This window comes from Siniperca chuatsi, linkage group LG4, assembly GCF_020085105.1.
Source record: "Siniperca chuatsi isolate FFG_IHB_CAS linkage group LG4, ASM2008510v1, whole genome shotgun sequence".
NCBI classification, from domain to species: Eukaryota; Metazoa; Chordata; class Actinopteri; order Centrarchiformes; family Sinipercidae; genus Siniperca; species Siniperca chuatsi.
In genome coordinates, this window is record NC_058045.1 from 13,776,780 (window position 1) to 13,800,221 (window position 23,442).

A 23,442-nucleotide genomic window follows, 5' to 3' on the forward strand; every position below is an offset into this window, starting at 1 on the left:
TTTTCTAACCGGAGGATACAATGGGAGGAACTTGTGTAGCGTAGCGTCTCAAATGGAAGTACTAGCTTACGAGGTGTACTGGAAGGCAGCACACGCTAACCCTTGAAAACTCATTCATCATGGGCTGTATCTTTATCAAGCTAGCCGTTGGCTTTACGCGCTAACCAGCGACATGTTTAATGACTTAATAAGTCCGTCATAACGTCACACATACAGCTGTATCTATTTAGCTGCAATATCAGCAGAGGAATATTTCTAACTTGAACGACAGTTTCATGCCTGGTGTAGTGGGAACTAACGTGTCGTGTTATGGGAAAGACAAGGAGGTCAGACGAGTGGTGGGCTGTCACCAATAATGTCCGAGTAAAACGAGCCTGCTGCCGCTTTGACAGCTGTCTGTTGATATTGTAGCACTGGTAAGGATGATACAGTTTGCTCTGGGAGTACCAAGCTCGATACCAATATCGTTGTTACATAGGTGGTGGCTTTGCGGTACGATTGTTAAAACATGGCCGATCAGGTGGAGCTAAGGAGATTCTGACTGCAATGCAGTTAGTTAACCTAAGTGGCTTTTCCTGCTAGCCTTGCTTTGCTAACGTAATCTAGCAAATAGTTGTGTGCCGTCGTGTTTATAAACGGTAGCTCAATACATAACTTTGAACCTAGTCGATAAGCTATTTAGAGTTAAGCTAGAAGCGTTAAATTCTAGTTTAGCCGAGGGAAGCTAGCTTATTATGCTAGTGAACATGTAAATAGGGAAGGGGCTCTCCACACTGTCAACAACATATGCCCATGTAATTAAGTAACCCACTCTTCAGTCTTCATTGTTGTTAGTGACAGCAGCGTTGGTTACAGCAGGTGTCAGTTGAAAAGCCATTGATACATTTATTATTGTTAATAATATTATTTGTTCACAGATCAACTTACAGTTGAATCATGCCTGGGAAACTGAAGGCCAAAATTGTGGCAGGGCGCCACTTGCCCGTGATGGACAGAGCCAGTGACCTTACTGATGCTTTTGTAGAGGTGAGTGGAGGTTCTTAAAGAGCAAGCCTTGTTTATTTTTCTTAATGAAATCATTCACATTTGTAACAAAATATATTTTACATTTGGTTTTAGTATGGTTGGTACATCATTATTACTCAAAGTAGTAAATGAGGCATTTAAAATATGTGTCCTGTGCCTTTTTATTTCCCAGGTTAAGTTTGGAAACACAACTTTCAAAACTGATGTCTGTCCCAAATCCCTCAATCCACAGTGGAACTCAGAATGGTTCAAATTTGAGGTAAAAGTGCCTGTGAGCTTCTCATTAAACATGAAAGGCACAGGTAGTATTATATTAATGCATCACACAATGTGGATGAATTGCGTTAAATCTCAGCATTCCTAACCTCCCTTACACTCTTATTTCTGCTCCCCTTTGCCTGCTTTCCCTCTCCTTCTCTTGCTGTCTAGGTTGATGATGAGGACTTGCAGGATGAGCCATTGCAGATCACAGTGTTGGACCATGACACTTACAGTGCTAACGATGCCATAGGGAAAGTTTACATTGACATTGACCCGCTGCTGTGCAGTGAGGCTGCCTCTGTCATCTCTGGCTGGTTTCCCATCTATGATACCATCCACGGTACAAGAATAAACTAATCTGACCATGATAATCACACTGTTTTTCCCTCCTTATGTATATTCCTTATTATAATGGAATTTCTCTCTATTATTTGTTATTAGGTATCCGAGGGGAGATCAATGTCCTCGTCAAAGTGGAGCTTTTCAATGATTTGAACCGCTTCAGACAGTCTTCCTGTGGTGTCAAGTTCTTCTGCAGTATGTCTGTCGTGACTTTTGGTTCATTGTTTACAGTTCAGAAATACATCATAAGACACAATGTGGTTACATAAAAAATGCAAACTGACAGTACATAGGCCAGATACTCACGAAGCAATGCATGAAAGATGTTTCGTTTGAGGACATTATAATTTTGATGTTTATTCGGTTTTATAATATAATAAGTGCACCAATAAAAAAGGTGTCATTTCCAAGATCAGCAAAATTACTAGCTGTGTCAGTGCCAAAAGTGTATCTGTAAACAAGGAATTGCCACTTAATAATATGTGCTAAAATGGAATAACAGCTGAGGAGAAGTTTAATCTAAAATCCCTTGCCTCTATGTGGTGTTTGTCTAATTGTGTATGGTAGCAACATCCATTCCACGGTGCTACCGGGCAGCGATGGTGCACGGGTTTGTGGAGGAACTTGTGGTGAATGAAGATCCAGAGTACCAGTGGATAGACCGTATTAGAACTCCTCGGGCCTCCAATGAGGCCCGTCAGAGGCTCATTTCTCTTATGTCTGGTAAGAAAATTCATAGTCATGTGACTCTTTTCATGCCGGTGTGGAGGAAGTGGAATTTGGTCCTCCCCGTTCTCCCCCTCTCTTGTTAATATGGCTGTGTGTTATCCCCTGTTCAGGAGAGCTGCAGAGGAAAATAGGGCTGAAAGTACTGGAGATGGGTGGGAATGCAGTGGTGGGCTACTTGCAGTGTTTTGACTTGGAGGGAGAGTCTGGGCTGGTGGTCCGGGCCATAGGTACTGCCTGCACACTGGACAAACTCAGCTCTGGAAGCGCCCCCAACACCAACACACATATGCACCCCAACACAGCCCCTGCTTCCAATGCCTGCAATTCCCCTTCTAAGGAAGGAAAGGAGTGAGTATGAACCAACAACACAAGCATGGAACCTACCTTTTTTTACGTGCAAGTTTCACTGCAAATCTAATATGTGAGAATGGGAAAAGGTGATCGGTGTGTGCATGAGAAGGAGAGCGTGTGGACAAAATGTACTGTATGTTATGTCTGTGTATAGTCTAGCTGTTACTCCTGTGTGTGTCTCAGTATCTTTGATTCCCCTTTGTAGTTTGTTTGTCTATTGTGTCACATGTATTGCATCATGAAACTAACCACACACAACATATCCTGAGACACACACATGTACAGTACACACACAGCCATCCTCAACCCCCCTCCTCCCTTGTCTGCTCTTTTAGACCGCTCTTGCATGGCTTTCTCCTCTGCCTCTGCATGTTCTAGTGCTGCGTCTTTTAGTGAGTATCTGACACACATGTTCTGTTCAGCTTTTAACAGTGTGCCCCTTCACTTTGTTCTGTTGTCCTCACTCTGGCTATTGAGTGGTTAGCTTGTGATTTCGTCCAGTTACTGTAAGCATAACTACAGTTGAGTGCATGTGTGCCTCTTATTTGCTTTTATACAGTGTATCTGTTTGTCAGTGTGTAAGATTGTATATGTCAGGGATGTAAACACAGTTTGGTGATGACATTGATTCTGTCCCTGATCATGTGAGTATGGGGATATTTGCCAGAGTGACTGTGGGCTCAAAGTAAGCGTTCATGAAATGATGCACCTAATACATATTTTTCTATACAATGTCATTGCATATTTTTCTCAGCTTATTTCCTATTTAACTGATTATTCAATGAACTAAAGTTACCCTGACAGAAGATTTTGTAGCAACATAAACTGGCTCAGTAAATTAGTTTTTGATAATCAATTTAAAATAGGCTTTAAAAATGAAAAAGTTCACTTTCATCATAGCTCTTCTTATTTGTCGACAGCATTCAGCATTATTGGGTTTAAATAGAAATTCCAATACAATAATACAAATTCAACCCCCAATTTTTAATAATCTCACTCCTGCAGTTTTGTGGTGGGTGATTTAAAAAACAAAAACGAAAAGCAGCAGATTCTCACATTTGAGAAGTAGAAACTATTAAGGGCATTTTTGCTTGATTATTGACTTTATCCAATTAATCCATTATCAAAATTGTTGCCCTCTTAATAATATGTCTATGGCTATTGTTTCAGCTGTAATGGGGACCTTTCATTGGGATACATTTGTAAAATTTCTCTACAGGCTAGCTTGTCTCTGTGCCTCTTTGAGCCTTTGTCACTGTTTTCTGTTGTGTTTGCATCCCTGCTGTGTAAGTTTGTGTGAGGCTGAGATCTTTATCTGCTGCTTTCACATGGCTTCAAATGGAATAACGGGGCAAAGAGAGGGAGTAAAAACAAACTTATTTTCCTTTTTGTCTCCCTTTTCACTCTATTGCAATGTTGTGGTGTTGGTTCCTATGTGCGTCTCTTTCTTCCTCTCTGGCTACATTCGGATCGGGACGTTTCTCACTGTTTGTGTCCATTTCGGTCCTCTGTCGTCCTCTCTCTGCGTGCTGATTGGCCCAGGTCTCCCCTTGCACACGGATGCCGCTCTACCCACAACAGCCCAGTGCATTCGGCGTGCAGCTCCCAGAGACTGTCCCAGAACTTCTCTGTCTCTGTTCCCACACTCATCTTCACTGGTACGCAGAGGCAAGGAAAGGAAATAGATACAGGAGAAAGAGAAGAAGTTTGAAATAAAAAATAAGTAGATGGTGATGTTTATATAGAAGGAGAAAAGTTAATATATTTTTGCTGGAGTCTGGTAGGTTTATAGCCACTTAGTAGCAATAAAGTCATGTTGTAGACAGAGGCGTCCGGAGAAAGAAGGAAGGCAGACAAAAAACATTGATACTAACCTCAAATCCCTCCACCTGACATGTCTTTTTCCAATGATAGAGGGTGGGCAGTCAGGTTCACAGTTGCATCATTTAGCATTTTTAATCAGTTGTTTGCAACAAAAAAGGGTTTACGGTGTGGCTTTAGCCTTGAGGAAGGGCCTGTGATCTCTCTACAGTCACCTGACCTTTGCTTCACTCTACTGGGACACATGCTTCAGCTCGTCATCCTCTGTTGAATCTGACCTTCTTGTGTTTTGCCATGTAGCTTTCTTTAGTTTAATGTGTGTGTGTGTATATGTGTGTGTGTGTGTGTGTGTGTGTGTGTGTGTGTGTGTGTGTGTGTGTGTGTGTGTGTGTGTGTGTGTGCGTTTCTCTTTGTTTATCAAATTTTTGCTTTCCACGCTTGCTTTTTGTTCTCCAGCCATCTGTAGCACCTCAAACACACCTCACCCAAAGCAAACGAATAACACATTAAAATAGTCACCTTCCCACTTAATGGCAACACTGACACACTCCCATATATATATATATATATATATATATATATATATATATATATATATATATATATATATATATATATATATATATATATATATATATATATATATATATATATATATATATACACACACACACACACACACACACACACACACACACACACACACACACACACACACACACGCTCAGAGGGTGAGGTGGTGACTGACGTGGGTGTGTGTGTGTATATGTGTCACGTTCTCCTGGCAGGCCGGTATTTGGTGAGGACCTGCTCTCGTACTCTGGCCCGCCAACCCCTTTCAGAGCCCTTCCCACCTCCTCCTCCTCTCCTCCCCCCTTCTCTCCCTCCAAGCCATGCAGCCGCCAGTCCTCATCATCAGACACAGACCTCAGTTTGACGCCCAAGACGGGTAAGAACACTTGGCCCCGTCCCCCTTTCCCATTCTCATCCCTCCCTTCTCCTTCGCCTCATTGTGGTGCTACTCTGGTGGTGGTGTTTGAATTGTTGTTTGTTTATTTATTTTTACATTTTTTCATGGTTGAGTTTATCATTATTTTATTGTAAATGGTGTTGTAAATATTTATTTAGCCAGGTCCCATCCTCCACCTTGTCCTCAGTGGTCTGGTGTGTCTTCTGTTTTCACGCTATTGAAAAAGATATTCAACAGCCTTTAGTTTCTATAAAACATGTGCTTAATCGTGTGAAGACACACCAGATCTCTGTATTAGTTTTGTCCCCCTATTGTTGTGGTCTTTAATGGAAGCACTGTGTCTCATGAGGGGCTGTTGTTGATCCAAGGTCACTTCTTCATTAGCAGCCATTATGGTTAATCACTGAGAAAAAGGTAAGTGTAGTCAAACTCTGCCCCAAGGACAAGTTGAGCACATTTTAACACAGTTCAGCTATAAAAACCTTTTTTACCAAACCTGCTCCCCTGATCCCTCAGGAGGGGACCAGCAGTCCCCCAAGCCGCCTCCTTCTTCCCACTCCTCTACTTTTCTTTTTCATATTGCCTCTTTTCACTCATCTTTTTCTCATACTCTCTTTTTGCTCCTGCATTCTCCCATTCCTTCTCTCACTCATTTGTGTTAACTTGCCTATCCTTACCCTTTGCATACCTCGCTTCTGTAGCTTGGTTCCAGACCTCTGAATTGCCACCCACATCACCAATTTGTTCTGCAATTCAAATAGGTCTGGTGTTGTGCCTGCTGATGGCTGTTTCCACCAGTTGGAGAAACAAGCAATCATAACTTTGTAGCCATTCTCTTCCTGCATTGCTTCCTAGCTACATCCATGAAAAATGGCATCAAGTGTGGATGAGATTGAAGCAGTTGTAAGTTGACTTACAGAAATAACAAATTTTAACTCTAAAATTTCTTCATTTGTTCTGAAAAACATTAACTGAAAATGACATAGGTGGGAGGGATATGTCACTCGCTACTGATTAGAGAAGATTAGATAACTTAGTGGTTTAAACAAAACATAACCCCCGCCCATCAACAAGAAAACAGCTATTATGAACACAGTGTCATGCTGAATAAATTAAGTGAAACAAAATGGCAGTTAAATTTTATTATCAGGCTGCTCAGGCTATTCTCTCTCTATGCTAGTGTCCACTTCCCCCCCTCACATCCTTCTCCCCCTCCTCGGTTGTTGTGCTTCTGCCCACTCTCCTCATTGCTCTGCCTGTCCATTCTCAATGTGTCTGTTTTTCTCTGTGCACCCTCCATCTGTTTTTCTGCTGGATAGAGGAGCCCCAGCCAGTGAGACGCAGGCCTGGGATCTTTCTCTGCCCCAGCTCCCCCACCCTCTCCACAGACACTCTGTCCCTTCCTGGTTCTGTCTCAGTGGGCTGTGGTTACGGCTCTGCCCCCAGAGCCACCACCCCGCCCCCTCCCTTCTCCATCCACTCAGACTCTACCTTGCTGAGAAAGAGCGTGTCCTTCACTGAGGACCTGCTGCTGGCAGCCTCCGGTATAGTAGGACTGCTGTGTGTCATCAAGTAACAGAACCTTACAACAGTGTAGTGTTGGCGCCTCTCTTGTATATTGGGTCAACAGCAGGACTGTTTACACCCAGATCGACTTGACTGGTGTTATCAGAAACATTAACTCAACATGCATGGTGTTACTGCCCAGAGCTCATTGTGAAACAACACTACTGACTGACAGTCTTGAGTCCCACTCAGGGTTCTCCTACCTCAGCATGTGGTTTGATGTGTTGTCAGGTGTACCCAAAACCTTACTCTAGGTCCAGTATTTATGCCTGAATAAGAGAAAATAATAAGATTAGGCTAGTTTTAGGATGAGGATGAAACAGGTTTACAATCCAAAGTGTTGTGTGCTGTTCCAGCAGTTACTTTCACTTGATTTGTCATAATTACATTAATACTGCAATGTAATAATTAGTTCAATCAATTCTAGTCCATTGACCTGTGTGTTGAAAGTGACTAAACTAAAGCCAGACCTTCCTCTGTGATCAGGAATGGGCAGTGGGGGCAGCGCCGGGAAGGAGGCAGGGCCTTTGAAGACCCTGCTCAGACAGCAGACGCAGACGGCTCTCGAGCAGAGGGTACGACAACACTCAACGCTCACACGTGCTCATACATGTATTTACCGACTCACTCTTTGTGCAGACATTTGAGACTGAAATGCACAGCAAAACGCAAGTCAAAGTGTTCAGTGTCACCGAATTTCGAATTTTAGGCACAGCCAGCAACACAAGTCAAAGCAGCGACCTAGACGTGGCAGTTTTAATACTTGATTCTTTGACATGCAGTTTGCGTTGCGTATTAGCCTCAGATGTCTGCACAAAGGGTCAGACGGTTACTCAATGTTACACACTACTTTTCACACAGCTGCATTCTTTGTGAAAGTTCACTAATTTACACTGGTGAGGAGTTAAGTGCTTAATGGGGAGTGGGTCTGTGTAAGAGCAAGTAATGTTCCCTTTCTCTGTCCTCTTGACCATTTGTGCTACTCAGGGAGCGTCTTCCTCTGGGTTATTGTTAAACGCCAGGGTATGTCCCATCAGTGTGACACTCTCTCTCTTCCTCCACCTTTCCCCTAACACCCTGACCAGCCGATAGCCACCACCAAGTCTGAATCAACTCCCAACCTGTCCCTCCACCGCTGTTTGTAGATCTCAAAGGGGCAGGCTGACTTGAGCAACATGGCAGTGGGTCCTTGTGTGACCCTGTTTTTGTGTTTGCTTGGCACCCACTGTACTCTAAAAGATTCACAGACATGTTAGGTGGATGGCTGGAGGCTAGGAGTTGTGTTCCCTTCAGGTTTGAAGGGGTGTATGACTGTGCGTGTGTGTGCCTTCTGGACACTCTCTCCTTTCTGACTTCTTTTCCTGAGTCTGATTTGGTTTTCCTGTGTCAAGTGGGAATGGGAATGAGCACGCTCACCTCATCACCTCATTGTTGCCTCCTTGCTCCAAGTGGGAGGAGCTGTCAGTCAAATTAGTAGCTATCTTCCTTCCTGGAGTACTGGAAAGAAAGAAACTAATGGTAGTCCCACCTGATTTCTTCTCATTACATATAACCGCATGGTTAGAAATCACAACAGGTTTTCTGTAAAGGTGGTCATCACTTCAACCTAGAATGAAAACAAAGATGCAGAGTCCTGATCCTCAGCCAGGACCTTGTGTGTGTGTGTGTGTGTGTGTGTGTGTGTGTGTGTGTGTGTGTGTGTGTGTGTGTGTGTGTGTGTGTGTGTGTGTGTGTGTGTGTGTGTGTGTGTGTGTGTGTGTGTGTGTGTGTGTGTGTGTGTGTGTGTGTTCTTCACTTTCAACTCCAAACCTAATTCATGCATTCATATAGATTTGAAAGGATTGAATGAATCAGTAAATATAATATATCTAGGCTTTATTGATAATAAATTTTCTCAGTCACTTCCAGATCTATTTGAAATGCACTTGAGTTTGTGTCTACAAGTGTAGGCTGGAATGGAGCTAGTGGGGACTCCTTGGGGGTAAACCTTGCATGGGGGGACACCATCACACTCAATCCTTGCTGCATGTTGGCGTTTTTCCTAACACTGTTATTGCCTAAGTCTACACACATCAGTTATAATACATAGTACTGTTCATAGATACAGTACATAGTCGTTGGGACTTTAGAAAAACAAGTGTATTTAAGCCATCACTTGCTGCAACATGCCCAGAGAGACAACTAAATATAAAGTTTGGTGTCCAGTTTTGAACATTTTTTAAAGAAATGTATTGCTGTGCTGCTGTTAAAATATTTGATTTCTCTGTTTTTACATATAATTAGTTTTTATAGGTTTTCTGTTGGGGTGATATGTACCCCAAATGTTCTTTTAAAAAAAATAAATCAATCAATCAACAAGACAACATAAAGTGCTTATGTGTAGGTAGGACTTGTATATTTTAAAGAAATATCTGAAAATAATAATTTTTACATGTTTTACTACTCCACCTAGCCAAAACAGAACATAGGACATTCAAAACAGTTAACAAAAACTACTCTGACACTCTGATATTATCGACCTTAGGTCATGAAAATACCATAAAATCTAATACAATGTTATAATCATGGAGCAGTCACTAAATATAATTAGCAAAAATATATTGGAAAAGTCCAGAGTGTGTTGGTTTTTTTTCTTTTCCCTCTACTGTAAGTGACCTGGTTGTTTTCTTTCTGCAGGAGTTCCCCTTCTTCACCTTGACGTCTTTCCCACCTGGTTTTCTGGTTCATGTCGGTGGAGTGGTCAGCGCTCGCTCTGTCAAACTACTGGACCGTATACACAACCCTGGTGAGTTCAGCGCACACAAATGCACAATGTCCTAATGTAGCTCATCCATTGTCCTGTGAAACGATATGAGTGAGCTCCTCCATTGACCTACAGTATTGTGAATGTTTGGTCTTGTTGCAACTGGCTGTTCGTTAATGCTGCGCATTATCCTTTTGTGTTGAACAGGTTTCCTGTGTATGGTCCTAGTCCCAATCTGTTTTATTTTTATTTATTTATTTATTTATTTATTTTTTTAGAGAAATTATGTTTAAAGAATTCAGTTATGTACGAGTCCTAAAAAAGGAGGTGAAAGCTGTTCCTGGTCACACTTATAGTCTGCAGCTTTATAGCATTTTAATGGAGATAAAGTTAGGATAGGCTATCATCACCTGTGCCAAAAAATTCTATAGATAGGGGCAACTTTCACCTTGTGGTTGACTGACTGGCTTTGTGTAGTGTGTGTGTGTGTGTGTGTGTGTGTGTGTGTGTGCGCGCTCTGGTCGCTGCGTTGTTGTGTGCTGTGGTGCTGCCCCCTGGAGGTGAAGTGCAATAGTGGTGCATGGCTCCAGTCTGTTGCCTGCTGCTTCTGTTGTGTGGTGTTGTTGGCTGCAGGTGGTGCTGTGAGGTACTGTGGTGTCTTGTATATGCTCCGCCACCTTCAAATACGCTGCTTATCTCTGTGTTGAAATCCTTATGTGTTCGTGTATTATTTAGACTTTTTTAATGAAATTTATGATTATGACAATCAGACATTGGCTCATTAGGCTAGCACTGCCTGTTGAAGGTATTGGACTATCTGAGTCCACTTGGCAGCCTCAGTAATTTAGTCCTTTGTTCGGTTTAATGATCTTTAACCACTCCAAATCAAGGATGTCTGAGAATTTAGGGAAAGGGACTGCTGATGAATGTTGGCTGGGATAGGATAAGCAGGATTCTTTTCAGAGGCAACAAGCTCCAAAAAGCCTGCAATGTTTAAACCTACAGCATTCCTGTCTAAAATAATGTAACAGCATAGTTTTCACATAGTTCTCCTCCTAAATTGCACTATTCTTAGCACTTTTCACTGTTGCTGTGCATTAAATACATCAACGACAGAGCAACATTTAATGGTACCCTGTGGAGTTTTGCACCACAAGTAGCACTATAGAGCAGTGTTTTTACCCGTGGGTCCCTGTTTTGTCCCTGTATTGTGCACAAGGACTAGCATGCGGGTGATGCGATACATACTGTCGATAGATTCACGCTAGTCCACTGATCGACAATTGGTGGTAACGTGCAATGATTTAAAATATTTAAAAAATCAGCTTTACAAATGTTTTAAGATATACACAATGCGTTTTGGTGAGAAATTCAAACCCAGTTCACAAGAAAACTCCACAGGGCACCTTGAAGTTGAGAGAGTATTCTAGAGTTAGACTGCTACTGCATGCTCCTTTTTTTGTATTATATAGCGTTGTTTCTCATTAAGTAATTTTGGTTAGGCCTGTAGTTTTTACACATCTCTGTTCTCCTCTTTTCCTCGTCAGTCTTTGTCTTTCGAGATTGTTTTAGTAGGCCTGAATATAGTTTGTCTTTGCATAGTGACTGTGAAGTCCTGTCTGTCTTTGTATAGTGATTGTGGTGCTGCTGTTGTGCTGTGCTTTTTTGTTAGACTGTCTCTTCTTTTCTTTTTCTCTCTTTCCTGTACTAACGGTGTGTTCTGGCCCAGCCTTGGGTAACACGCGCTCATACAAACTGCTAGACTGGAATAGTGTCACTGCAGGTATTTCCCCCCTTTTACTGCTCTCACCCAAAGGAGTGATGGCAGCTCAGTGAAGTTAAATTTTTGCCCTCTTAGCATGCATCCAAATTCAACATTAGATGGATAGTGTATCGCTGAAAATTGATGAATTCAGTGAGCTGCCAATCTCCTCTCTCTAATCTGTGTGAGTGTGTGCTGGGCTGAGTTGAGCATGTGCTGTGTCCCCACCCCACCCCCATCCAGCCTGGTCTGGCTCCCCCCTACCCAGCTCATCCTGCTGCACAGAAGAGCTGCAGCTCTTCCCTAACGTTGTCCCAACGCTGTTCTAACGCTTCCTGAATCAGCATCGTGGTCAAACCTGTCTAGACCAGAGGAGGTTTAGGAGGTTTACTCTGTGACAAAGAGCCACTGACTGGGCATGTGCATCCCTAACTCACTGGGCCGTATTCATACTGAGAGAGAGAGATGGATGGATGCATGGAGGGCAGGTTGATTGGATGGGTGGCAGTTGAAGAAAATAAAAACATGGATTTGGGTTGTATGATGGGGATGGAAGGAAAGATGTGAGCTTGGGGAATGGAGGAAGTATACCATTCAGTATTCTGTAACTTAAAAACTAGACTAGATTTGATGGACTCTGGTGAATGAATATGGCCCTTCTCTGCCCATGGTCATGAGCGTGCACGTTGGTGAGCCTGTGCCTGTGTGACATGCTGCTTCTGGTTCAAAGGAATCCACCTCGTGGGCCTGATGCCTGACCATCAGTCATTATTCTTCATCTTTTCACTTGATCTCCCAGTTTTTCCCCTCATTCATTCCCCTACCCTGGCTCACCTAGCAGCTGAGTTTCTCTCTCTTTCTGGGGCTCCGTCAGCATGTGGCCCTCTCAGGGAGTCATGGGGTGCGGCTCAATACTCTAATGTAGCTTTCTTCGTGTGTTCTTTGTTCAGTTATCCAGAAGTACGAAATGAGTGAGATTAAACTCACAACTTGCAACGATTATGCTCTTCTGAACAATGTTAATAAAACAGAGGTGGTATTGGAGCAAAGCCTCATGAGACTATTGAAACACACCCATGGTTTAGCCTAAGTATGATGAAGGCTCAATTGCTTTGAATTTAAAACCTTTGTCTCCAGGGTAGGAAACACTTTTTACACATCAGGCACAATGTCTTTTATGTAATTACTTTTTTAACAGCCAGCAAGATTTTCTTTCAATAGTCAGATCACCAAAGCCAAAACCTATGTTATGGCTGCTAGCTGTATTTCTCACCTGTGTTCTTTCTGTTAGTGCGGCTGACTGAAAGGAGACATGAGAGTGTACGTTTTTAGATAATGTGCACTTAAGGAATGCCAGTGAGAACACACACAACTAACTTAACCATTGACTTTGCCTTCATCATCATCCTCAAACTCATTAACTCATTTTCATTGTCACTTTGTTTCACAACTTGTTTTGGCTTGCTTTGATAGACCAATTAACCTATAAATCATCAGAAAATACAAACTGTACAGTTTGCTGTCTGTTTTTTTCCTGGTAAGTTAAGTCAGATTAGATAAAGACTTGTCAGATTTCCTGTTTGTACTTGTCAGGCAAGTCTTCTTTTAATCTAACCATATTGCCAACTGTTAGTAAAGTTTAGTGTTAACTCATTGTTAGCTAGACTTCAGTTTTCAGTGAGGTTTTATAGATAATTAATTATTTAGATAATTCAGATTTTCAGATTTTTTTGTGAAAGCTGTTTGATTCTGAATTTTGTGTTTTGCAGATGAGCCAGAGACTCGTGATGCCTGGTGGGAGGAGATTCGCCAGGAGATCAAATCTCATGCCAAAGCTCTTGGTTGCCATGCTGTTTTGGGGTACAGTGAGAGCACTAGCATCTGGTATGTAGTAGTACATATGTACATACGTACGTACATACATACATACATGGGAAAATACTACCCTTTTATTTATCCTTTTTTATTTGCCTGCTTTGCCTATTGTTGAATCAGTTATGTTATAAACCAGTTTGCTATTTGTCTTAAACACACAAGGTTTCATGTCCTGTTCTCATCCTCTTCTCCTTTCTCTCTTGATCTGTCCATCTCCCCTCCACACAGTGAGGAGGTGTGTATCCTGTCAGCATCAGGCACAGCAGCCATCCTGAATCCTCGGTATATGCGTGAAGGCTGCCTAGACATCGGAATCCCCGACCACAGGTTGTTATGATTCAGAGACTGAGCAAACTGATTGTAAATCCTTGCATGTGTACAGTTTATGTCAGTACAGCTTGGATTGAGTTATGGAGGCTGATACCAGATGGTGTGTGTTGTTTGCCAGGTTTGAGGAGCCGTCTCCCCCGAGCTGTGGCTTCTGTCACATCCCGTATGATGAGCTCAACATGCCCTTTCCCGCCCAGCTCACCTACTGTTACCACTGCAGACGACAAAAGGTCGGTATTTTCTTGTTTGCCTAAATCAAAGACTCCTACACTATAAATATATCTTTGGTTGTCCAGTGTATAAATGTAGTTTGGTGGAAAAAAGCATGAATTAATTATAATAATTATGTTTTTTCAAGGTTCCTGATGTACTGTTCACAACAATCGACCTGCCACAAGAAGCAGCTGTCACAGGCAAGGGATGCCTTATCCAGGCCAGGTAAAACACAGTTTAATGTCTGAAAACCCTTTTAAAATGATTCCTAACACTGAGAAGAACTGCACCAAATAAAGTCAAATCAAAGTTATATTGTGTGTTTTATACTTTGCTTCACGTAGAAATGATAAAAAATTTCAATAGCAACAGAGATATTTCAAATAATAGTAACATGATTTATGCAATAATTAAGATTTAGTGCATTGAAGTGTGAAATCATTCTGATTCAGCATTCACACCTGTATTATCTGAAAATACTTTCCCAGTAGCAGCATGTAGGCTGAACAACACACGTCCCAAAATGGAGCTTCACATCAAAGTGAGTTAACAACAGTGTTTATTGTCTTCTAGACTGTGTCGTCTAAAAAAGAAGGCCCAGGGTGAAGTGAATGCGACAGCCATCTCCAACCTGCTGCCTTTTATGGAATATGAGCTGCACACTCAGCTGATGAACAAACTGAAGCTGCGGAGCATGAATGCTCTGTTTGGCTTACACATACAGATCAGTGTCGGAGAGAACATGCTCCTGGGTCTGGCTGTAGGTTGACATTTTAGGCTTAATCAGCCATACCAGCCGTTTGTTGCAACATGGCCCCGAAAACGTGTGTGTGTGTTCAGTCTGCTACAGGAGTGTACCTGACAGCCCTGCCGGCACCAGGGGGCATCCAGATTGCGGGGAAGACTCCTGGTGACCTGAGCAATGAGCACCACATCCTCACGATCCAGAAAAGGATCAATGACACCATAGCCAAGAACAAAGAGCTCTATCAAATAAACCCTCCGGTGAGACACACAAACACATGAATGGACAATAAATTCAGCTATGGAAGACAATTTTATTTCAACACTGGAGTAGCCGGGGTGTCATGTGGGAAATTGTGATTCCCGTTAACCCATCGCCCATGACATAGTCAATGTGAAACCCTTTAACACAAAAGTAAATACTGTAAATAGAAAGCTTTGGGAACCAGTTTCAACCAAAATGTTTAAAATGGTGTTGTTCAGATGTGTTGGAAACATTTATCCTAATAAATCTCGTAATATTATTTGTTTACCTGTATCGTAGGTCAAATGTGTTTTTAGGGCTTGGATGTTAGATATCAGAATAATATCTACAGTTTATGGCCATTAAATACTTAAATAAGATTTGCACCTCTGTGTCACATACAGTGTTATCAAGTTAATTATGTTTTATTTTACACAAAAAATGTAGCGATTCTTTTACACAAACATACATTTCGTGATGAACTGTTCCCATTACTTCTTTCTGTTTCAGTGTTAAAATCTTGTATGCAATCATACATTATATATAGTCTGTTCTTTGTTAATCGTGATAAACTTACCCCTCTTGTCTCTCTCTGGTCATTAAAGAAATTATTTGCCCTGGACCCTGAGGTGTTCTGCGGCATAAACATGGTACTGAGCACGGCAACTTTTAGCTGTGAGACACAGCAAAGCATGACAAATATTTCACTATATTAATCACAATACTACGCCACTTTTACTATAACTACATGACAGCTCTTAACTGGGGACGTTTGGGAGCAGGTAGATGTGTAACCCGTTCCAGAGTCTTATCTCGAGGGCAACCCACTGTACACTCATTGTATCTGTGTTAATGTATTTATATTATGACTACCCCTATCTACCCTGCCCATTCACACTTTCACTTGTGTATGTTTTTAAAGGTGTGTGTGTGTGTTTTAAAGGTAACACTCCTTACTCTTCCAGATCCATATTCAAATTAACACCAGTCATTTGTGTGTAATGGTGCAGCTGATTGGATACTTGAGTGAGTGTGAGCATGTGGTGTGTTATTAACATAGTCTTTGTACTAGCTGTACAGTCTGGACAGGTGCAAATGTGAGGCTGCTGTGGTGTTCTGGTGTTCACTGTGACATCCCATCTGCTCAGGCCTTGTGTCCCTTTTGATTGCAGGAGCTGACGGAGGAAGCGGTGGGTTCTCCGATTCCTGAGCCGAGGCAACGATCCAGACTTTTCCGCTCCCACTCAGAAAGCTCAGACGAACTGTCAGAACTGGACCTCTCCCATGGCAAGAAGGATGCCTTCGTCCTGGAGGTGTGTATCTATACAAATAAATACATTTATATGCAGCTATTTCCACAGACAAGTGTAACCAATTGCAGTCATTTCCTTAGATTGATGACACTGATGCTGTGGAGGACCTCCACTCCCTCCTTACTGATGCCCCTACCCCCACAGGTATGCTCTATCCACTAACTCCACAGCAGTTACAGAACATTATTATGCACTGCACATTCTCAGTCAATTATTTCCTGATTGGGTTGAGACTCTAAAGAAATGTCAGTATTTCTCTGCTTCATCATCCCTGCTTCTATTTCAACTTTTCTGTCTTCAGGTTTCTACAGCTGCAACACTGAAATCATGCCTGGGATTTACAACTGGACTTCAGGAGTTCAGGTCACTCTTCATAATACAGTGATACTTCATTCACATATTACAGCAAGCATTCTGTTATCTTCACCAAACTATAATATGAAAGAATGGTAATAGTTTGGGGGGCTTTTTTTAATGTATATTGTGCAGTTGTGCACATTTGGTCTAGTAAATCTGCCAATAAAATAGTGTACAAATTACACCGCTGTAATTTAGGAAACTGGGACACCTTTGTCTTTTTTGTTAGTTTAGGCTATGTGTTTCTGTTACTGTCTTCCAGATGTTTACATCAGTGAGGGTCTTTAGGTTGAGTAATGCCAATCTTACTAACCAAGGCTTGAACAAGATCTTCACTGACCTATGTGAGAATCTTCTAAAGGTAAGCATGTCCATAATGAAAAAGGTTTAAACATTTGTATAATTGTAATTTGTATTGCCTTATTTATCATTTAGTAATCACATATGTGGTGCCATCCTTTGGAATGGGCATGTTACACACTGTTACACTGTTTATGATGTTACTTGCAGTGTTTGTGTTTTCAGTGAGTAGTTACAAGTCAATTCATTGTGTTTGTTGCAGAGTTTTTACTTCAAGTTGCGCTCTATGATCCCCTGCTGTCTTTGTAATCTCAACTTCACCGTAGCAGTGCCAGAAGAAGAACTCATACAGGTGAGAAGTTTCAGGCCATTTCTAATCAGTGAAACTGCATGCAGAACAGAACTAACAATAACATTTAATTAATTATTTTTATTTTTTATATCTACTACTGTACCTCTGTCTGTCTGCCTCTCAGGTCGCAGTGACAGCGGTTGCCATGACATTTGACAAAGAGCAGACTCAGGAGAAGCCACCAGACAAGCCCATCACCAAAGGTCTGATTATTTATGGTTTGGTTAAGTTTTTAATGATTTCTACTTACCCAAAGTCAGACATGCATGCAGTTCAACAGAGCTTTGTTCCATTTTTGGAACTGTGGCATCAGTTTTTTCATCAAATTTCATATTCAATATATTGTACTAGTTAGTCTAGTGTTAATAACTTTATTTAAAAAACATTTCCATTGTACCATAGCGTGAAATTCCATTTTCTGATATATAAATATTCATTCATATTCATCCACTGTAGGTGCTTATGAACAGGAAGTAAATTGGAAGTTGGATATAATGTGTTTTCTTTGTTCCTAGTCAAATTAATTATGTATAAATTACAAATTAATTAGACAAGCCATCTACTGTATCTTTGGACAGTTTAAAGCTGTACATAAAAAAACATAAAAAGGCTTTTAGGAGTTTGTCTCAGTAGTAGTGAAGTAGAAAACAGAACTATCCTTTAAAACCACGCTACCCTAAACAGTGTAATTTAAAAAAACATCACCTGGTTGATTCTGTGTGCACCTTTTTTTTAGGATGCAGTGAGACTGAAGAGCAGCTGCAGTTTCCCTTGGAGTTGTGCGCAGACTCGTCATCCGCCAACACTCAGCCATCATCCAAAATCTCAGGTAGACTTTAACCATGTGTTTTTTAATTGTTCCCTGGCCTCCTCCTCTGCCCTGCTTCACTAACAGGCATTGCCCATCTCCTCCACTAACACTTTAGGTACAGTCTCTTTACTCACCCCAGCTGCAAAACTCTGCCAAAATCAGCTGGTTATGGTTCGTTCAGCAGGTAAATAAACAGTGATGTGTCATAGCCCAGTGTGTTCTGTTTTGATGTGAACTTAGATGAGATAGTGTGATGTTGCCTTGATGAGACGTCATGCTCCTAAAGCACTGTGGCTTACTTTCCATTCACATGAAATGAACACAGTAACAAGAGCACCCTAGCAAGTCCTGACTATAGATGGAGCAATTTTGATGTACAAAACATTAATTTTGGAGGTGAAAGCTAAGTAACACATGCTGTGTTAGCCTTGTGGCAAGGGATTGACCATGAACTCTCTACGCTCTCTGTCGAGTGCAAAGGTAGACTTTGATGTTTGTGTGTTTGTGACAGGTGTCCCAGAGAGTACCAATGTCTCATCCAGAGGTAAGCCCCCTTCTCCTCAACCATCTCTCCCTTCCCACACCTCCCTGCTACCAAAACTACTACACGGCCCTGTTTTTAATTTTCATCCTTTTGTCTCGGACAGAGTTATCCTGCACTGCTCCCAAACCTCATCCACTTTTGTTCTTTTCTTTTCTTTTGTTCGTTTTTTTGTGTCCTGTTTTGTTGTTGTTTTTTGTTTTATTTTTTCTCTTATTGTTGTTCTTGTTGTTGCGTTTGTGTATGTTCGGGTGTGGGGTGTGGGTGGGGGTGGGGGTGGGTGTGTGTGTGTGTGTGGGGGGGGTGTGGGTGGGGGTGTGTGTGTGTGCGTGCGTGCGTGTGTGTGTGTGCGTGTGTGTGTGTGTGTGTGTGTTCTCTCCAGCTGCCTCCGTTGATTACGGTTCCTTTGCAGACAGATGCAGTACCTGGCTAGAGCTGCTTAGGCTGAAAGCTCACACCATAAGACGAGGATCAGTTAAGACAAGTAGGAGGACACAGTTTCTAGCACACTCTGGTGATCATACCCACAAATACAGAACACCGTTTTACAAGCAATCCCACACACACACATACAAACATACACACTCGCATACATTCACACACCCCTCCATGCATGCCGCTGGGGGGCGGAGCATCGTAAATCAAGCACCAGCTTTTTAGCTAGAGTGTGAAAGTTGAAGCCCCGCCCCTCAGAGGGATCCACAATCAGCAGCTTGGCTTTGAAATGCCTGTAGCCGTGGTAACCATGACGACAAATTAATAGGAAGGTGTTTTTTTCCCACATTCAGCGTGCTTGTAATTTAATTGTCTCGATCTGTAACGGTTGGATGGGTTGCAGCAATTGGATGACAATTAATGGAATAATTCCTTTGATTTTTCTCTGCATTTGCATTTGTGAATTTACCGTAAAACTTCAATTAATAGCCCAGGCTTTTATTTGCTTCAATCACTGAACTGAACTTGCCTATATTTGGGACAGGCGTCTATATGGGACAGGCCTTTAATTCCTTTTGCACAAAACTCTCGCTCAGCAAAGATGGGAAATATGGTAAATAATCGAGGAATGGACACATTCAGACTTTATGACCGCTTCAGAGGTAGGGACTCAACACTTTTTTTCCTGTCTCTCGTTTGCCATGCCGGTAAATCTGAATTAATTATACTTTGGAGCTCATTGTTTCCGTAAAATGAACTGAACAATTGAATTGTGGAGAATCTACAATGTGTAGCATGTCCATAATGAAAAAGGTTTAAACATTTATAATTGTATAATCGTAATTTGTATTGCCTTAAGAAGTTTTATACATCCAAAGAACTTCTATAAAAATCAGATCCGGCGTCTAATTGAGACCTGTGTTTATTTGTCTAAATGTGTAGCCAAGCCTGGCAAGTAAAAGGGACTCAGTGTTTAATTGGGGCTCGGATTTTAATTGAAGTTTTATGGTATTAAAGCTGAGAAGACATTACATGATTCGAGGATATACTGTACACATACAAATGTGAACACATACAATATGGTAGAGATCATGGTGGGGCATCTGTTAGGATTTTAGTCCTATGCACAGTAAGTGAACCACAATCTAATGTGTGGCTCTGAAGGTTCCTGGTTTGATGGGTGTAAGCCACATCAGGTAAATTTGCAGTAAGACAATGGAACATCTTTCACACTCTGGCTCGTGTACATGTGCCCAGCTCAGCTCATAGCTGTCTCTGTCCGTCTCCATTTCTCAAACCTCTTTCACAAATGCAAATAGATCTAAATATTCTCTCATGTACTTCACTGTACAGCAAATACTGTATTCACACATGTAAACATACACAGCTGTGCCCAGGTCTGTCTGTCTGTCTGCAGACACTGTGTTAACTGTCTTGTCTGTTTGCCTCAACTGCATGACATGCATGGCAGCGCACGCTTTCCACATGATTGTCTTGATACCACACATCCACACCACTGCATGTCAAGTCACACATGTACCTGACACTCAGACAGCTGACTTATTAACATAGAAGTGTACACATGTTACTCCTGCTGTGCAAACACTAACAGGATTGCATTTTTGCACGTACATTCCACATTCACATTTCTTTCTGCTTTTAAAGTTCAAATCTGCTTTTCATTTTTCCACTATTACTATTTGAGTATTATCTGGTATCTCCATTCCCTCTTGTCTTTTTTCCCCTCCCCTCCTCTTGTTTTCTTTGCTCCCTCTTTTGGATCTCTACCTGCTCTCTATTAACCTGCAGTCTCATCTTTGGAGCGCTCCAGTCCACTGCCTGAGGGACGATCCCGCTCGCTGCACTCCAACCGCTCATTTGGGGGCAGTTCAGTCACCGTGGTGAAGATGACGCCGCTCTCCTTCCTCCCTGGGACACGCATCATTAAATACCTTGGGATCATCAACATGTTTTTTATCAGAGAGACAACATCATTACGGGAGGTGCGACTGCAAGGGCACACTACACATGCATAGGCCCCAGGATCATCTTGTGCAAGGCGTAGACATACCTGTATGCATTAAATGTGTGTGTTTGTTCTCTGCAGGAAGGTGGTGTCAGTGGCTTCCTCCATACATTCATAGCAGAGGTGTTTGCGATGGTTCGAGCCCATGTAGCAGCCCTGGGTGGCAATGCAGTAGTGTCCTACAGCATGAAAGAGTGTATGTTAATGGAAAATCCAAACAAGAACCAGGTACTCACACATACACACACTCATGCACATCATTAACACAGACACACCCGAAGTATTTACCTATTACAGTCAATTTATTCATAAAAGCACAATGAACTACTCTTGGCATCATCAGAGCTCACAGCAGTGTTCATATGGTTTAATCTTCCTGTCGTTCCTCCTCTAGGCTCAGTGTCTCATTAATGTGAGTGGTGATGCAGTCATCTGTGTCAGGGAAACGGACCAGGAGCCCATTCCCTCAATGACAAATATGGGACAGACCTGCACTAGCGGAACAGATGGGGCTACATGACAGTGAAACACAGAGCTTCACTTTGTCTGCAGGACACAATCTGAGTGAACACACTAGCTGAGTCTAGCCGTCCAAATATGAGTCTGCCTTAAAACTCTGTAAAAGATCCAAAGGTTTGGACACAGGTAATAAAGAACAAGTACTCACAATCCATGCAGTCTGTATTAATATAGGAGTGCAGGATTTTTCTATGTTTAAAGAGCACATTTGTGCAGGAAATACTCATGTAGCTCTTTGTGAATTAGGTAATCTGAGAGTGTTTCAAAACCTTTTGGTTAAAACAACAGCCAAAGGACCCCTTTGCATCTAACTTTTGCCTATGTATTACAACCGTCCATATTGGGGTCACCCAAAGCTACAGTATGTTGGCCATCTCTTTGTGTGTGGGCACAAGTGACACTTGAGGCAGCTACGACTAATTTGTCCATCCACAGCTCACAGGAGGAGTCATTAAAGGGCCATACCAAAAGGGACACAGTTGTATACCAACAAATAATTTAAATGCAGTCAGATTCTCACTCAGTGTTAAGCTCTGTTTCGTATAAGGGCCCATCTGTTCATTTCAGCGTGGTCACATAATGACTGTCAGGCAAGTATTTACATTTCAACAAGGTTGGTGCTCTTCCTAAAAAAGAATCACCCTAGAATGGAAACAACCCAGACAGGCCTGTGATGCCATTTTGTTATAATTATCTACTAGTTAATTGGTGTCCAATTTTAAGGTCTACATTTGATTTTGCATTGATTTTGTTGATGGACAATCTTAATTATTGTCGCAGTATAGCTCACAGGCAGTATCCTAATGTTAATCAAATTTTCTTCAGAAAGTGTCAAATAAAGATGTCACAAATTACAGTTTTTATTTCTGGGAGGGACTCAAGTTACATGCATCAATAAAAAACAGGCCAGGATTAAAGGCATATGGACATATTTTTGTAGGGCAAGAATTTTCCTTTTTGAACAGCCATTAACATGTATGCCAATGACTATTTTCTAAACTAAAACTATTAGAATTTGTATTGCTTTATCTTAAAATGGTAGAATTGAATGGCATAATGTGTATGCCTTTTATTCAATTACATCTGGTGTGAGTGGGCAAATGGTGATGGGTATAAATGAAACAGACACGCAGTCTAAGTTATATAATGTGGCCCTTTGCGGTCCTGCACCAAGGATATTTCATAGGATAAAGTCTTTGAGATCATTTTGACTTAATTAAACCTTTAGCTGTGTGTATTGAATCAACTCTTGCTTCACTTGCAGCTCTAGGATCAGTTCCTCTTCTTGATGCTTCTTGCTGTCAGTGTCAAATGTCACATACCTTCATCACTGTTGCTTTGGCACTCATATTCTGAATAATAGTTCTCCTACTGATCTGTACATCTTCAACGATCATGTTCAGTGTGTAGGTGCCACCTGAATATAAACTGTGTAAATGTTCTCTAAAATCAGATTTTAGTATTTTTGTAACATAAAAATTATGAAACCTACTGCTCATTTTACCTGTGCAATGAATTCCATGTTTTAACTCACTGTGTTAGAGAATTAGTGGTACTCTAATCTGTTTGTGTGATCAGCAGTTTGTGATCACTTTCCTATATTTGTGTCTAAAACTTGAATGTACATACTTAGATGCTTTTGCTTTCTGACTAGCAGCATGCAGACCCACTTTTTATTGCCATGAATCTGTATGCTTTCCTGGTAAGTCTTGCAAAATAAACTCAGTCAAACCAAGATGTATCTGCTTGATCATCATCTTTTATAAAGGCTGTGAACACACTCTTATTCTTAATAAACGGGAATAAAGTAG

At 41.6% G+C, this 23,442-nt stretch overlaps 1 protein-coding gene across 28 annotated transcripts; it reads left to right on the top strand.

The window, feature by feature from the left end:
* Nucleotides 1-47: 47 nt before the first annotated feature.
* Nucleotides 48-23,366, top strand: c2cd5 (C2 calcium dependent domain containing 5). 28 transcript variants are annotated; one of them, XM_044194691.1, is made up of 32 exons: nucleotides 48-416; nucleotides 918-1,026; nucleotides 1,199-1,285; nucleotides 1,456-1,627; nucleotides 1,729-1,824; nucleotides 2,197-2,352; nucleotides 2,469-2,706; nucleotides 5,319-5,479; nucleotides 6,820-7,044; nucleotides 7,553-7,641; nucleotides 9,743-9,851; nucleotides 11,539-11,592; nucleotides 13,341-13,455; nucleotides 13,675-13,773; nucleotides 13,895-14,006; nucleotides 14,135-14,214; nucleotides 14,563-14,749; nucleotides 14,830-14,994; nucleotides 15,583-15,627; nucleotides 16,150-16,290; nucleotides 16,371-16,434; nucleotides 16,592-16,653; nucleotides 16,910-17,008; nucleotides 17,210-17,299; nucleotides 17,424-17,502; nucleotides 18,036-18,128; nucleotides 18,226-18,294; nucleotides 18,622-18,654; nucleotides 19,034-19,165; nucleotides 20,896-21,089; nucleotides 21,194-21,340; nucleotides 21,507-23,366. In XM_044194691.1, the coding sequence occupies exons 2-32, from the start codon at nucleotides 937-939 to the stop codon at nucleotides 21,630-21,632; spliced, it is 3,609 nt and encodes a 1,202-aa protein (XP_044050626.1). In that variant the 5' UTR covers nucleotides 48-416; nucleotides 918-936; the 3' UTR covers nucleotides 21,633-23,366. The 28 variants fall into 28 exon arrangements, with proteins under 28 accessions (XP_044050626.1, XP_044050629.1, XP_044050630.1 ...); XM_044194694.1 differs by having other exon boundaries at nucleotides 49-416; nucleotides 19,034-19,135; XM_044194695.1 differs by having other exon boundaries at nucleotides 49-416; nucleotides 19,064-19,165.
* The last annotated feature ends 76 nt before the right edge of the window (nucleotides 23,367-23,442 follow it).

Excerpts from the sequence above, each read along its gene's own strand:
- c2cd5 (XM_044194691.1), top strand. The coding sequence starts at position 937 with ATGCCTGGGAAACTGAAGGCCAAAATTGTGGCAGGGCGCCACTTGCCC. Across the intron at positions 2,707-5,318 it reads CCTTCTAAGGAAGGAAAGGA|GCCGGTATTTGGTGAGGACC; the intron begins GTGAGTATGAAC and ends TTCTCCTGGCAG. Across the intron at positions 16,654-16,909 it reads ACTGGACTTCAGGAGTTCAG|ATGTTTACATCAGTGAGGGT; the intron begins GTCACTCTTCAT and ends ACTGTCTTCCAG.